Source organism: Panulirus ornatus, chromosome 53, assembly GCF_036320965.1.
Source record: "Panulirus ornatus isolate Po-2019 chromosome 53, ASM3632096v1, whole genome shotgun sequence".
Taxonomy (NCBI): Eukaryota; Metazoa; Arthropoda; class Malacostraca; order Decapoda; family Palinuridae; genus Panulirus; species Panulirus ornatus.
In genome coordinates this window covers 17693646-17710046 of record NC_092276.1, presented here as the reverse complement: position 1 = coordinate 17710046, position 16401 = coordinate 17693646, and the positions used below count along the sequence as shown (strand labels likewise).

Sequence of the window (16401 nt, the reverse complement as noted above, 5' to 3'; positions counted from 1 at the left end):
TTTCGTGCCTCACTCTTGACAGGCCACAGGCAAAGGGCAACTCCAGCAAAGTGTTTCCACAGGCAGTGGGGCTCCAAAACTGTCAGTAACAGCAAAGCTTCAGCACACCTCAAGTGTATTTCTGTGTTTAAAAAAACTATCACTGCCCTGATGGGTGATGGGCAATGCTTCCTTCTTCAGTTTCACCCTCATGGGTGTAGTACAAGGTCACCATGGGAAGGAGGGGTGAGAATTGGAAACTCCAAAAAACTAAGGTATCCCCTTAAGGCAATGAAATTCAAAACTTTTCCGAACTTTTGACCTGTACCGCAGTAGCAGCACATTCTAATCTCACTAGTTATGAAAATGCCACCCTCTTTTTGAAGTATTTCACACACTTCAAGCAAACAACTTGGATATACACCCTTCATCCCTATTATAACCAAGCTGCTGCTCTCCAATCATTGAATCTGTGAACCAACCATCCTCTCAATCACCATTCTCCTATATACATTTCAGCACTTATACCTGCAAAATACAAACGTGCCAAATGAAGAATAAAGACAGCTGTATTCAAAGTGAGGTAAATGCTACCTTATGAAAATTTTTTCCAAACAATTTATAGCTTCAAAATCTGAATTAGAAAATATAAAACTTACTTATCCATGCCATCCTCAATATTTTTCTTAAAAAAACATTTCTTTTCATTAGGGGAAGGAGGGACAGAGGTCATCTGCTGATTACCACCAGTGGAGGCAGGTGTGGAACAGTCTCCTTCAGAGCCATTACTACCTCCTGATGGAACTTTGGTTTCACAACTAGGCTGCTGCGGAGGAGCCATCTTAATATCTGGAGACAATTGTGGTAAAGTATCTCCTATTGTAGACGTTTGTCCTGGAACATGAATATTAGTATAAGTACACCACACATTCATCATTTCTAGTACTTATCATCTATTAAGGTACAGTGTTATCTTTGAAAAAACAGTACAAAGGAATACATGAAAATTCAAATAGCAACAGACCACTGGGTCCTTTTGAGGCTGTTTGATGGATGATGAGGTCAGAACTCAAAAAATCAGTGAGGTAAGAGTGGGGAGAGTAAGCTGTTTTCAAAGAAAAAAAATCAATGTAAAATTTTGTAACTCAGATGGCACAAACAATGTCAATCAAGGATTTGCAACAAAATATCTATCAAATCTATTCTTACACTCATCTGCATTTAAACGTTAGAGTCTTGAAGAGAGGGGTGAGTGTGCAGTTTGCAGGGAATGTGAAGGCCTGGGAAGTGAGTCAGATGATGTTTGCTGGTAATACAGCAATGGTGGCAGACTCAAGTGTGAAATGCAAAAGTTGGTGACTAAGTTTGGAAAGATGTGTGAAACGAGGATGTTGAGAGTAAATGTGAATAAAGGCAGAGGTGAGAGAGAGGTTAATTGTAAGTGTGAGCTGGAATGGAGAAAAACTGGAGGAAGTAAAGTGGGAGTGGACATGGCAGAATGGAATTATGGAAATGAAAGCGAGTCATTGTATGGGTGCGGCAACGATGGTTCTGTGAGCACTGAAAATGTGGAAATAGAGATTGTTATCTGGGATGGCAAACATGGATATGTTTGAAAATATAGTAGTCCCAACATTACTGTATGGATGCAAGGCATGGATTATAGATAACACTATACAGAGGGTGAGTGTGTTAGAAATGAAATGTTTGATGATAATATGTGCTGTGAGGTGGTTTGATCATTGCAGTAAGTAATGAAAGAGTAAGTGAGAAGTGTGGTAATAAAAAGAATGTGGTTGAGAGAGCTGAAGAAGGTTAAATGAAATGGTTTGGATTTACAGAAAGAATGAATGAGGAAAGGTTGAAAAGAGGATATATGTATCAGAAGTAGAGGGGACAAAGAGAATGAGACCAAACTGGAGAGGGATGAATGGAGTGAAAAAGTTTTTATGTGATCAAAGCATGAACATGCAGGTGGGTGAAAGGCATGGATGAGATAAAAAGAATTGTAATGATGTGGTTTACAGGGGTCAAAGTGTTGTCAAAGGACTAAACCAGGGAATGTGGGGTGTCTGGGGTAACCCATGGAAAGATCTGTGGGGCCTGGTTGTGGATAGGAAGCTGTAGTTTTGGTGCATTAAACAACAGATAGAGAATAGATGTGAATAGATGTGGCCTTTCTTCGTCTGTTCCTGGCACTACCTCATTTACATGTGAAATGGCAATTGAGTATGAAGAAAAATCTACATCGCTGCTTTCAACTGGTTTAACTGGTAAATCATTTCATGAAATAACAATCCTGCTGAAGAAAAAGTACGTCTCCTCATTCTGGGTAAAACACTTTCCCAAGTGAAATCACATGAATCTGTCTTTTAGTAGCTTGTAACATCAATATTATGTCTTTAATCATTTTGAATACCTTTATCACATTACATCTTAACCTATTTTCTACGATAGATAGATTTAAGTCACTTTGGTGCCTCTCACTGGATTTGTTTCTCAGTCTGGGAATCATTTTGATAGCTAACTTTTGTTCTCTCTCCATTCTGTTAAGTGTCTTTTCAAATAGGGTGACCAAAACTGATCACAACATTCAAGCTGACACACCAGTGTTCTGTAAAGAGAGAGGATAATTTTTCTGGACTTAATTTCGATAGCCCTACCTATAAATCCAAGAGTCTCAATTGCCCTTTCAACTGTTTAAGTGCACTGCTTACCTTTTAGATCAATAGAGATTGTAAAAACCTAGCATTTCAACTCATTATCCTTTTGTAGTTCAAGAGAATTCCTAGTGTAACTTGCCTTTTCATTTCTAATAATAATATGGAAAACTATTCACTGTGAGCCCTGTCCATCAATGTGCCAAGTCCATTTGAAGCTGCAGTCATTCATTTTCTGTTGTAGATCTATTTCCCAACTTAGTACTGTCTGCAAATTCCATTATCTTATAACATCACATTTTCAATACTTTTTAATATAGTATTATAATTTGACGCTGTCTCCCGCATTAGCGAGGTAGCGCAAGGAAACAGACAAAAGAATGGCCCAAACCACCCACATACACATGTATATACATACACATCCACACACGCACATATACATTCCTTTACATTTCAACGTATACATACATATACATACACACTTACATATATACACATGTACATAATTCATGCCTTCATCCATTCCCATCGCCACCCCGCCACACATGAAACTCACGCCTACAAACCAATTCTCCCCTCCCTAATATCCCCACCATCTACAGTCTACAACCTCCCCACACCCCACAATCCATAACCTCCCCATACCCCACATAATCCCTACTCCCCTTACTATTCCCAGCCTCTCTATTCTCCCCAAGAGACTTACTCTCCTCGATGTAATCACCCCAAACTCCTTCAACCACCTCTCTCTCCTTAAACTCCCGTTCTCCCTAAACCCTTACCCACAGTCCACCCCGCACAAAATCTCTTCCCACATTTTCAATATCATTAATATATAAAAGAAAGAGAACCAGTCCTAAGACTGATCCTTATGACACACCACTTGTTATGTCCAACCATTTTGACGCTTGACCATTAATAGTAACTTTTTTATTTACAGCCAATCAATAAATTTCCTCACTACCAAAGTACAACCCATCTGTCCCATGTGATTTAACTTTTGTCAGAAACCTTTGATGTAGACTTTAATCAAATGCTTTTTGAAAATCTAACTATACATCAACTGGTTTACTTTCATCATACATGATGCTTAAATCATTAAAAAAAATAAAGATTTGTCAGACATAAGTGATCATTTACTATCAGTAAATAAAAAAGATACAGAATTTCTATCACTATACGTCTATTAAGAGGTACTATGGAAGGATAATACAACCAGTCCATTATAGATTTATTATCCACATCCTTTACAGTGTATGTATCTACCTCATGGTCTGTTCTTCAAATTCACTATGCACTGCACATGCAGATCCTCCCTTAAAAAGAAAATACTCAAGCTTTAACAGATTTATGTCCAAAGCAGGGGATAAGGTTATAGGTTGAAGCATCCTTAGAGCAATATTTCTTCAAGGTAGTAATTCACTGGGTCATTTAAATTGTAAAGAGAACAATGGATATGAGGTAAGGAAGTTGTTTGTTTGGTACCAATGTCTCATAGGCAAAAGATGCTAATAATTCTACTGAGGATATATTTCTTGGTTATTCTTATGTAATCGTTAACAAAGAAATGAAGTAAATAACTGGGTTAAGAGATATGAAGAGTTCTGACAGAAAGAAGGGAAGTATTACAGATAAATAATGTTCTTACTGCCAATAAGCACTTGTCCATAAACTACTGATCAAGAGCTAAAATTGGTTGGGAGGGGTACAAGAAAGTAGCAGGAATGCAAGAGAATGGCACAACAGTTGAAGAAGAGAACAAATTAGAGATGGAGAAGAGTATAATGGAACTTCTTGAATATGTTTTTGATGTAAGTGAACAGTATAAAGACACACAGGACAAATAAGAGTGACAATGAGGTAAGTGAATGTGCATATATTCCAAAAGAGGTAGAAAAGGAAGTGGGAATCATGGTAAATGAGACAGTAAAAAGAGAAAAGGCAGCTGAAGACTAGCACCAACTGAAACATGGTAAAGCATAAGAAATGGATAGGAGTGATTTTGTGGAATCTGTAAAACATTAAAACATATCTATTCACTACCTTTTGCAAACATATCTAAAAAATTATAACAGTTTATACTGAGTTCAATAATTCAGCCTCCTTCAAAAAGTTCATCAATCTAATTACTTTTATACTGATGCCTACATTTCTCCAGTACCCTTTTCTTTCACTGTTATTATAATATTCATATTTATCTTGGGAATCCAAATTTTTTGACATTCTATTAGCATATGTTCTTGAGTAATACCGTAATTACAGATATTACACATTGAAGCAGATATTCTCCCAATTACGTGTACGTGATATGGGTCAACACAGTATGACCAATCCTCATAAGACTTGGAATTGTCTCAAAATTGTAATTCCTGTTGAAAGAGCAAGGCTATACTATACTGGTTTTGGTGCATTATACATGAAAGCTAAGGAGAGGATGTGAGCAAATGATCCCATGCTTTGTCTGTTCCTGGCACTACCTTACTACGCAGGAAATGGCGAAAAAGTACGGGTGTATGGGCATTACTTACATGGAAGGAGTGCGAGTGATTGGGAGATGTATAAGAGAAAGCAGCAGGTCAAGTGGAAGATGCAGGGGCTGAAAAAGAGGGCAAATAAGAGTTGGGGTAAGTATTAACAAACTTCAGGGAGAATAAGAAAACGTTTTGGAAAGTTAACAGAATGAAGAAAATGAAAGAACATTTAAAGTGTCAGTGAAGGGAGCAGATGAGGAAATGTTAACAGGCAGATATGATGTGAAGAAAAGATGGCAAGGGTATTTTGAAAGACTGTTACATGGTTGATGACAGGGTTGGAGATGTGGGGTGTTTTCAACATGAACGTACGAAAAAGGAAAGAGTCATGGCAAGTGGTTTGGTGAAAAAGAGGAAGTGGTGAAAGCTTTGTGTAATATGAAGTGCAACAAAAACTAAGTCCTCACCTTATGCAGGATAGCAACATGCAATTTCACTATCAATGAGACACCTAGTTCAATCAGACCCTCTTTTAATGCAGTCAAAATCTGCTAGGTGTGTGCAGAGGAGTGTGCCAAAACTTCTGTAATGGCTGGTTGGAGGAGTAAACATGGATCCTGGGTGAAACAAACCATGTTCCTGCCAGCAGATCTATCTCTCAGTTACCAATGCTGTGTGTGGATCTGTGCTACTTGTGCACTTCAGGTATACCTGCTAATGTGATTTTCCTGCAACCAATTGTGTCTGTGTTTGTTAATACAGCATCCAAAAGTCCAGCAACATGTTCTACCCCAGAAGCATCACTCAAATGGAAGAGAACCTCCTTGACCTTAGAAATGAAGCTTATGATGTGCTGATGCTGGTGAGGGAATACCAGCACAGTAGAAAGTGCATCCAACTTCAGCAAAGACTGGTGGGTGAAGTAAGCATGGGTCCTGAGTGGAGCATGCTATGTTCCTGTCAGCACATCAGGCCCACACTTACCACTGTTGTGTGCAGATCTGTGCTACTTGTGCAATTTGGGTATACCTGCTTATGTGATTTTCCTGCAACCTGCTGTGTTTGTGTTTATCAATATGGCATCCAAACATCAAGCAACAACATCTACCCAAGAACACAGTTTAATGGAAAAGAACTTCTCTGACCTTGGAAATGAAGCTATAAATCTTACGACATGCAAATGCTTTGGGCATGCTCACAACCTGGGTGAATTTACAATCCGCAACATAAATAAGAATGCAAAGAAAATTCTAAGAGCTGCGGTTCACCCTACTCCACTGTCTGCCAAAGTAACACACAGGTTAGAAATCCATTAAAGGAGAATACGGAAAAAAATGCTCTCATACACACAAAGCATGAGATGAAGAAAAGCAGCTTCAGGAACCTTCAGCTCAAGTCTAAAGCTCTGTACATATAAGAGCATTTATGTAAAGAAGACAATATAGCTGACAAGAGCTTTTTCAAGCACATATCTGTTGGCTACATAAGTTTATTTAAAGTCAGAAGCCACATAATGTGAAGGTAATGGGAAAATCAGCCAATGCTGACCATGAAAGTGCTGTACACAGCCCATTTTTCGCTGTTTATTGGTTTGATACATGTGATTTCTCTTTCTGTTAGGTTTTAGCAGAACATGACCCCCACATGAAACATGACATTGGTGTATCCTTAAGAGAAATAAAGATTTATAAGAGGTATTTACCGATCAGGAAAAGGTACATGATAGGGTCGACAGATTCTTTGTGGAAGATGTTATCAATACAAGGTGTGGGAAGAAAACTACTACAAACAGTAACGAGTTTTTATCGAGAGTAAGGAATGTACATGAGTAATACAAGGTCGAAGTTCTATGTAAATGTTGCTCTGTGGGATGGGTGTGGGATGTCTACATGGCTGTTTAATGTTTATGGATGGAGTTGTGAGAGAGGAGAATGTAATGGTCTCATAGAGAGATGCAGGTCTGCACTGTCAGGTGTAGGGTGTGGGTTGAGTCAATAAATGTTTGCTGATGCTAAAGTGCTGGTAGGAGATTTGAGCGAGAAACTACGGTGGCTGGTTTCCGAGACTGGGAGTGTGTGAAAGGAGAAAGTTGAGAGTAAATGTGAATATTAGCAAAGTCATTTGGTATAGCAATGGAGAGACAGTTAAATTGGAGTGGGAGTTTTAATGGAAAAAAGATGTAGGAAGTAGAAAGTTTTTGATATCTGGAAGTGAACAGAGCAGGAGATGGCACAATGTGTGCTGAGGTGACCCAAGGGGTGGGTGAGGGCACCAAGGTCCTTGGAGCATTAAGGAGATTGTGGAAATATAGGTCACTGTCTGTGATGGAAAAGATGATTATATGTTATGATACAGTAGTGCAAATTGTTTATGAAAACAAAGCATGGTACCTACATCAGAAAGTACACAACTGAGTGGATATGTTAGAGGTGAAATGTTTGAGGGAAATATATAATGTGAGGATGGTTGATTGAATAAGAAATAATGGGGTACCTACCTGCCCATAAGTACCTGTGAAGAGATTTTGTCATCAAGGCAGGATTTGTACAAAGCACTCAACATAATATGTCTTGCTTGGTGAATAAGACTGTTCTTCACAGCTGCAGCCTGCACTACATGAGTATCTATTCTGGTTTCATCTGGGACTGATTTCAAACATATGTCAAGTTTTCTTTTAAATATCTCTGAATTCATCAAGAGCATATTTCTGATTTCTTCTAGTGGTATAATGCATATTTGCTCTAGCTTCCTGGTCTGGCATAATATTTTTGTCAAATAAAAATTTGGTATGTTCCATGATATACTTGGAGGTATAATATTTATGCAACTCCCTTGTCAAGAAGCTTTCAGGTTTAATGCATTTTCCTTTATATAAATTTTCTTATATACCTTCAAATTCTTGTCATACACAGATTATCATACATATTTCTTCTTGTCTTTATAGGCGATATCAATCCAGTTATTTCAGCCTTTAATGTTTGTATGTTCCATCTTTTACTTTACTCATAAAAGCCTCTGAATTCTAACTAGTATAATCCTCTTTGTTTCATTGGTGTCCGTACAACACATCACCATTCAATTTTGCTTCTCTTGTATACACTAAGCATTTCATTGACAAATTTCTGTCTCTTATAGTGAAAGTCCTCAAAAGCAGATGTATTTTTTCCCATACTTGATTGCCATTTCCTACATTAGTAAAGTAGCACCATGAACAGACCAAGAAAGGTCACAACACACATCCATTCTCTAACTGTCATGTAATGCACTGAAACCACAGAACCCTATCCACAATCAGGCCTCACAGACCTTTCCATGGTTTACTCTAGCTGTTTCACATGTCCTACTTCAATCCACTGACAGCATGTTGACCCTTGTATACCACACTCTTCCAAATCACTCTATCCCAAGCATACCATCCCAATTTACTCAAAATCCTTTTAACTCCATCCTTCCACCTTCAATTTAGTCTCTCCATTCTTCTTATTCCCTCCACTTCTCCTCTTTGCCAACCTTTCCTAACTCATTCTCTTCATATGTCAAAACCATTTCAGCACTTGTTCAGCTCTCAACCACCCTCTTCTTATTACCCAATCGAACCACCTCACAACAAATACTGCCCTTAAACATCTTATTTCCAAGACAGCCATCCTCCTACACATGGTCTTATCTATAGTCCATGCCCCTTATCCATATAATAATGCTGGGACTATTCTACTTTCAAAACATACCCAATTCTGCCCTTCCAGGTAATGACCTCTCTTTCCACACATTCACCCTCTTACCCACCCTATGACTCTATTCAACTTCCATGGTTCCATTCACTGTTCTGTCCAATCCCAGGTATCTAAAACACTTCACTTCCTCCAATTTTTCTCCATTCAATTGTACACCCCCTACCGACCTGCCACTCAATTCTACTAAACCAAACAACCTTGCCTTTATTCACAATACCTATCAACTTTCTCCTTTCACACACCCTCCCAAACTCAGTCACCAGTTTCTCACTTGAATTAGCCATGAGCTGTTTCACTGGCAAGCATCAACTGACTCATTAACCAGGCCTTTTCATCCCCTAAAGACTGCATGCTTGAGAGAGAAGAAGAGGGTGTGTTGAAATGGTTTGGACATATGGGGAAAATGAGTGAAGAAAGGTTAACAAAGAGGATATATGAGTCAGAGGTGGAGGGAAGAAGGAGAAGCTGGAGACCAATCTGGAGGTGGAAGGATGGGGTGAAAAAAATTTTGATCGATCGGGGCCTGAACATACAGGAGGGTGAGAGGCGTGCAAGGAATAGAGTGAATTGGAATGATGTGGTATAGAAGAGCAGAAGAGCAGAAGAGGGTGTTTTGAAATGGTTTGGGCACATGGAGAGAATGAGTGAGGAAAGATTGACCAAGAGGATATATGTATCGGAGGTGGAGGGAACGAGGAGAAGTGGGAGACCAAATTGGAGGTGGAAAGATGGAGTGAAAAAGATTTTGTGTGATCGGGGCCTGAACATGCAGGAGGGTGAAAGGAGGGCAAGGAATAGAGTGAATTGGATCGATGTGGTATACCAGGGTTGACGTGCTGTCAGTGGATTGAATCAGGGCATGTGAAGCGTCTGGGGTAAACCATGGAAAGTTGTGTGGGGCCTGGATGTGGAAAGGGAGCTGTGGTTTCGGGCATTATTGCATGACAGCTAGGGACTGAGTGTGAACGAATGGGGCCTTTGTTGTCTTTTCCTAGTGCTAGCTCGCACACATGAGGGGGGAGGGGGATGGTATTCCATGTGTCGCGAGGTAGCGATGGAAATGAATAAAGGCAGACAGTGTGAATTGTGTGCATGGGTATATATGTATGTGTCTGTGTGTGTATATATATGTGTACATTGAGATGTATAGGTATGTATTTTTGCGTGTGTGGACGTGTATGTATATACATGTGTATGGGGGTGGGTTGGGCCATTTCTTTCGTCTGTTTCCTTGCGCTACCTCGCAAACGCGGGAGACAGCGACAAAGCAAAATAAATAAAATAAATAATATATATATATATATATATATATAGTGGTTCTAACAATGTTGTATGGTTGCGAGGCGTGGGCTATGGATATAGTTGTGCACAGGAGGGTGGATGTGCTGGAAATGAGATGTTTGAGGACAATGTGTGGTGTGAGGTGGTTTGATCGAGTAAGTAATGTAAGGGTAAGAGAGATGTGTGGAAATAAAAAGAGCGTGGTTGAGAGAGCAGAAGAGGGTGTTTTGAAATGGTTTGGGCACATGGAGTTAATGAGTGAGGAAAGATTGACCAAGAGGATATATGTGTCGGAGGTGGAGGGAACGAGGAGAAGTGGGAGACCAAATTGGAGGTGGAAAGATGGAGTGAAAAAGATTTTGTGTGATCGGGGCCTGAACATGCAGGAGTGTGAAAGGAGGGCAAGGAATAGAGTGAATTGGATCGATGTGGTATACCGGGGTTGACGTGCTGTCAGTGGATTGAATCAGGGCATGTGAAGCATCTGGGGTAAACCATGGAAAGCTGTGTAGGTATGTATATTTGCGTGTGTGGACGTATGTATATACATGTGTATGGGGAGGGGGGGGTTGGGCCATTTCTTTCGTCTGTTTCCTTGCGCTACCTCGCAAACGCGGGAGACAGCAACAAAGCAAAAAAAAAAAAATATGTATATATATCAATTATCCCTGGGGATAGGGGAGAAAGAATACTTCCCACGTATTCCCTGCGTGTCATAGAAGGCGACTAAAAGGGGAGGGAGCGGGTGGCTAGAAATCCTCCCCTCACGGTTTTTTTTTTTTTTTTTCCCCAAAAAGATGGAACAGAGAAGGGGGCCAGATGAGGATATTCCCTCAAAGGCCCAGTCCTCTGTTCTTAACGCTACCTCGTTAACGCGGGAAATGGCGAATAGTATGAAAGAAAAGAAAATATATATATTTTATTTATTTATTCTATTTTGCTTTGTCGCTGTCTCCCACGTTAGAGAGAGAGAGACATGGAAGGAAAGATAAGGATCTTAAGGGAGAGAGCAATACAGGGCAGAAGAATCACTGGGTCCCTTAATAAACTAATGAAGGGTAGAGGTGTAAGTATGGAAGTGAAGAGAGGATTATGGGAAAGCATAGTCCTCCTAACCCTGACCTATGCCTTTGAAACATGGACACAGAATGAGTCACAGAGGTCAAGAATCCTGGCTGTGGAAATGAGTCATTTCAGAAGAGCATGTGGTGTGACTAGATGGGATGAAGAAAGAAATGAAAGGGTGTATGAGAGATGTGGTATGGCAGGGAATGCAAGGGAAATGCATTGTGGAATGGTAATGTGGGTGAAACATAATACTTTGACATGGTGTGGGCATGTGGAAAGAATACAAGACTGGGAATTTACAAGGAGAGTGTATGATAGTGCAATCAAAGGGGTTGGCATGAGAAGATTATCATCTGTGACATGGGTATAATAAGGTGGAAGAATACTGGAGGGAGAGAAATAGTGGAAAAATGCACAGAATGGTGTATGCGAGGGAGACATGTAAGGACAGAGATAAATGGAGACTCTTTTGCTGTGGTCACCCCCTGATGGGAGGTCCCAGAGGGAATGGGCATCAGAGATACATATATTAATAGATAGATAGGCAAAAGCATACGAGGGTTGTTGAAAGAAATGCCCTGTAGAAGGTGTTTCAATGGTGTGGTAGGAATGCTGCTAGTAGTGAAAAGTTTTTATTAGAAGAATAAGGTGCATGTACAAGTATGCAGAGAGAAGGGTGAGTGGTCCCAGGTGAAGGTGGGTCTACAGTCCAAGTGTGTGATGTCACCATGGATTTTAAATTTGTTTATGGATGGGGTGGTAAGGGAGGTGCAAGGGTCTTGGAAAGAGTATGCAGCAAGTTGAGGATAGAGGTGGGGGTGGGGGCCTGAGAGGTGAGTCAGTTGTTATTTGCTGATGACAATGCACTGGCAGGAGATATGAAAGAAAATGTGAATAAAAGCATGGTTTTCAGGCTTAACTCTGAGAGAGACAAGTCATTTGAAATGTAAGCTCAAATGGAGAGAACTTAGAAGTGGGGTATTTTTGATACCTGGGAGTGGATATGGAAATGAATAGAACCATGTGAGGTGAAGTGAACTATAGGGTGGATGATGGGGCAAAGGTCCTGGGTACAATGAGGGATGTGTCAAATGAGAAGTCACTGTCTTTACGGGCAAAGATGGGTATGTTTGATGGTTTACTAGTCCGAGGGTGTTGTGTGGATGCATAGCACAGGCCTTAGATAAAATGTAAAGATGAAGGTGGATGCCTTGGAAATAAAATGTCTAAGGACAGTATGTAGTACGAGGAGGGTTGACTGAGTAAGGAATGATAAGGTAAAAGAGAGAAGTTAACAGTCCCTTCAGTGTTTTGTGGATGTGTGGCAAGGGCCTTACATAACATGTAAATATGAGGGTGGATGTGTTGAAAATTAGATGTTTGAGGGCAAAATGTGGTGCAAGGAGGATGATAGGTTAAGAGAGAGATGTGGAAGTAAGAGATGTATGTATGAGGCAGCTGAAGAGGATGTACTGAAATGGTTTGGATATATGCAACTGATTGTATCAAAGCCTTGAGGCTGAAGGAACTCCTGGAGAGGGGGTCTCTGGGGTTATATAATAATAATAATACCATAATAATAATCATAATGAAAAGATGTTTTATGAGTTCCATATGTGACATACCTACATCCATTTATAAAGTAATAAGATCAACTCAAAACAGATTCAGTGAAGTAAAGGTTGCATCCAACAAATCAGTACAACCTGGTGTAGTACATATCTAGCAGAATGGATGCATATGTATTGGTTTTTTCAAGGTTGTGGTGATGTTCCTAAATGATTCTGTATAAGGAAATGTCTCTTTGATAACCAAGAGGTAAATCTACAATTCACAGTTACACAGGGTAAATGTTTGTTTAGATATGTTAAACAGTTGCACTGAAAGTTAAAAAATTATTCAATGCAGTACCAGGTGATCTAAGAAATTTAAATTTACATTAAGTGTATGAAGAAACATTCAAAGGAAGATTAGACTATAGGCAGAAGACTAATTGGATGAACCTAGAATAGATGACTATGCTGGAGGAGTAGGTGCTGAAAAAATAGCATTAAAACAGCAAGCAAGAAAAGAGATGGGACAAGGAGAAGTAAACATGAGAAATCATCTTTCATCACATAAGTCAAGGGGTGAGATGCATGAGTGGAAGTTTATAAGGATAGTGTAAGATACTTCAATTAAAGGGGTTGGTGTGAGTGGAAGACCACCTGAGACATGGGAAAATAGGGTGGAGGAATACTGGAGGGAGAGAGATAGTGGAAGAATGCATGGAATGGTGTATGTGAAGGAGGCATGCAAGGAAGGGATAAGTGGAGATTGTTTTCGCTGTGGCCACCCCCTGATGGGAGTTCCCAGATGGAATGGGCGTCAGAGATATAGATAGATAGATGGCTAACCCTGCTACCATGACAAAATTTTGTTGTGGATACTCATAGGTACGTTAAGTAGGTTAGGGAAGAAAAGAAGCCTACAGGACCCCTGCAACTCCAAGATGAGGGTTACACAGGGATCCTATTGAATCTAATACTTCCCCCAATGAACAAGAGATATCTATCAGGATGTGAGACAAAATTTTCTTTCTAATTTCTGTTTTCATTTTCAAAACACTGACATAACACTAACACTTAACCTACCTGCAGAGTTCAGTCTCTTCTGCCGTGGGGCCTTGCCAAGCTGTGCAGGTGTTGGGGCAAGGATAAACTTTGGCTTATCATCTAATTCTTCATCATCAATGCCCCCTCCATTTATGCCTGCACCTCCAGCACCAAGAGGAATATTTGCAACTTGTGCTTTAACTTTCTGCTGCTGCTGCTGCTGCTGCTGTGGAGGTGACAGTTGCTGTACTGGAAGAGTTATGGCCGCCAGAGATCCAGTAGCAGGAGGGTTTGTCACTACTGCTGCTGCTCCTCCAGACCCTCTACCTGTCATTCATCATGATAATGATTTAATTACTTACAGTAATTAGGTGATACACATGGGAAGTTCTGGCTCTATATGGTATTCATGAAGGCTGCCGAGAGCTTTTACAGTTGAAGTACTGTTGTTCATGTGTGAGAGTGTGTGGAGTTAGGAGCAAGTAGATTGAAATATATGTGGGAGTGTGACAGCGCAATGATTGTTTAACGTCTTTATGGAAGGGGCATTAGGTGGGATAAGAGCTTGGTTGATTGTAGTGTATTACTAAATCATGGAGAAACAATGGGAGTTGCCACACAGCAGTGTGCAAATGAAGACCTTTTAGTCAAATGAAGAAGAACAGGGGAGAATGGTGGGCCATTTCAAAAATGAATATAGGATAAGACAGGATGAGGATGCTGAAAGGTAATGCAAATAAAAGTTAGCACTAGTTTTTAAAAGGGATACAAGATCTTGATTTAATATCAGTTTGCATGGTGAGGAACATGAATTGGAAATTTAGCATGAGTTTTGATATCAAGAGTAAAGTTCAGTAAAGATTATAGTGGGAAAGCTGAGGAAAACTGAAAGGACATAGAAAAAGCTTTGTGAATGGGAAAAATTTATGAGCTGGGAATGCAAGAACCTTGCACAAAGGTCCAGATATCTCAGTGCTGATGTGAGAAGCCCAAATTCATACAGGATAGATCAAAATAAGAGTTGCAGTGGGGTAACTTTCATTTCATAGTTAGAATCATCAGGACTGATATGGAATGAAGATGTAAGAATGGTGTGTGGTATGACAAAACCTTTGGAAAAGCTCACGAATGAGTCTTTTCAATTGATAAGGCAATGTAAATGTACAGTAGGGGATAGTCTGGTCAAGAATATATATATTATACAGCAATACATACATACAGAGGATAAGCATAGATGGGGAGAGATAAGTGATTATGGCTATGAATATTTCAGAAGGTGCGAGAGGAATGACTATGGATCAGATAACATTAAAAGCAGTTTGTATGTGGATGTGCTGGTCTGGCTTGAATCATCACAGAACGCAAAGGGAAAAAGTAAAAAAAAAAGTTTGTGTAGGCATGGAGATTCATATTTTACTTTCACTTACTTTAGATGAGGATGTGTGAGTGATTTTCAGATGCGATATGCGTATAACTGACCCACTATATGATAATTAAGAATGAAATTACTGATAAACAAAAAGGAAATAAGTTTAGGATGGGGTCTCTGGTTTTGGTGAATTATGCATGACAGCTAAAGAATGGAGGTGAGCAAATGAGGTCATTTCTTCATCTGTTCCTAATGCTACCTCACTAACACAGGAAATGGTGAATGAGTTTGAGGAAAAATACAGTTCTAGTCTTATGCTTGAAATATTCTCTCCGTCTTTTACTTATTTACTAGGTTCTATTAGCAAACTAAGATTCTTTTCTTCATACTTCAATTCCACTCCTTATTTTCTTGATTTCAATTCAAAACATTTACTTCCTTAAAACAAACAGTGTAATTTAATTTACCTCACCAAAACATTCATTTCCTTAGAATGAACAGTGTAATTTACCTCACCTCCATTAACTCATCCTTTAAATGTTTACAGTCTCTTGCTTATTTCTCTTTCTATAGCCTCTCACATTCTCATTTCATCCTTACTGATACCCATCCCTCCTGTTTTAAGATGCACTCATTGTGGTCAAACACCTATAATAGGCCATGAGAAGTTCAACAATACACAGACATCCTATCTTTACCTTTCAATATAGAGCAGTGAGAATGTATTATCATCAAATCATTCTTACCCAAAAAAACAAATTGTTAACACTGATATGATTATACATATCAAAATATATATCAAGGATAGAATACACATCCATTAATACAGCCAGTTTATGTTACCCATGTTCACCTATTCTTCATAATTTTTAACATGAACTATTTCTAAATGGAGAGATTAGTTTAGGCTCTATAAAAAAGGAAGGACATGCTCTTGACATTTCATTTCAAGTCAGAGAGCTGGACGATGACAAATACAGTTTAACAAAGTCACAATTCGTGGCAACTGTTTTTAAAAGACTAGCCAAATGCAACCTTAAAAAACAAATACACATATTTTCAACACATCTAGTCATTATATCCACCATTTGGTCACTCAGTTGGTAGCCTGAATGCTGACTAGCCAACAGAAAAGAAGTGGCCACAGAAAAAACCATCTCCAACAGAACCTTTCAACAATGCAAGTGGCCATGCGTTAATACATGTTAAGCCTCCACACTCAAAAATACAGAATTTTCTTTCCAT

At 39.4% G+C, this 16401-nt stretch overlaps 1 protein-coding gene across 1 annotated transcript in view; it reads right to left on the bottom strand.

Annotated features, from left to right (window-relative positions):
* The window catches only part of LOC139765254 (uncharacterized), a 117553-nt gene that overhangs the window by 22660 nt on the left and 78492 nt on the right, over positions 1–16401 (bottom strand). Inside the window, exons 16-17 of the mRNA XM_071692590.1 lie at positions 13827–14114; positions 639–873 (exon numbers count right to left, since the gene is read on the bottom strand). Coding sequence (XP_071548691.1) covers positions 639–873; positions 13827–14114 — 523 coding nt within the window. The remainder of the gene's footprint in view (positions 1–638; positions 874–13826; positions 14115–16401) is intronic.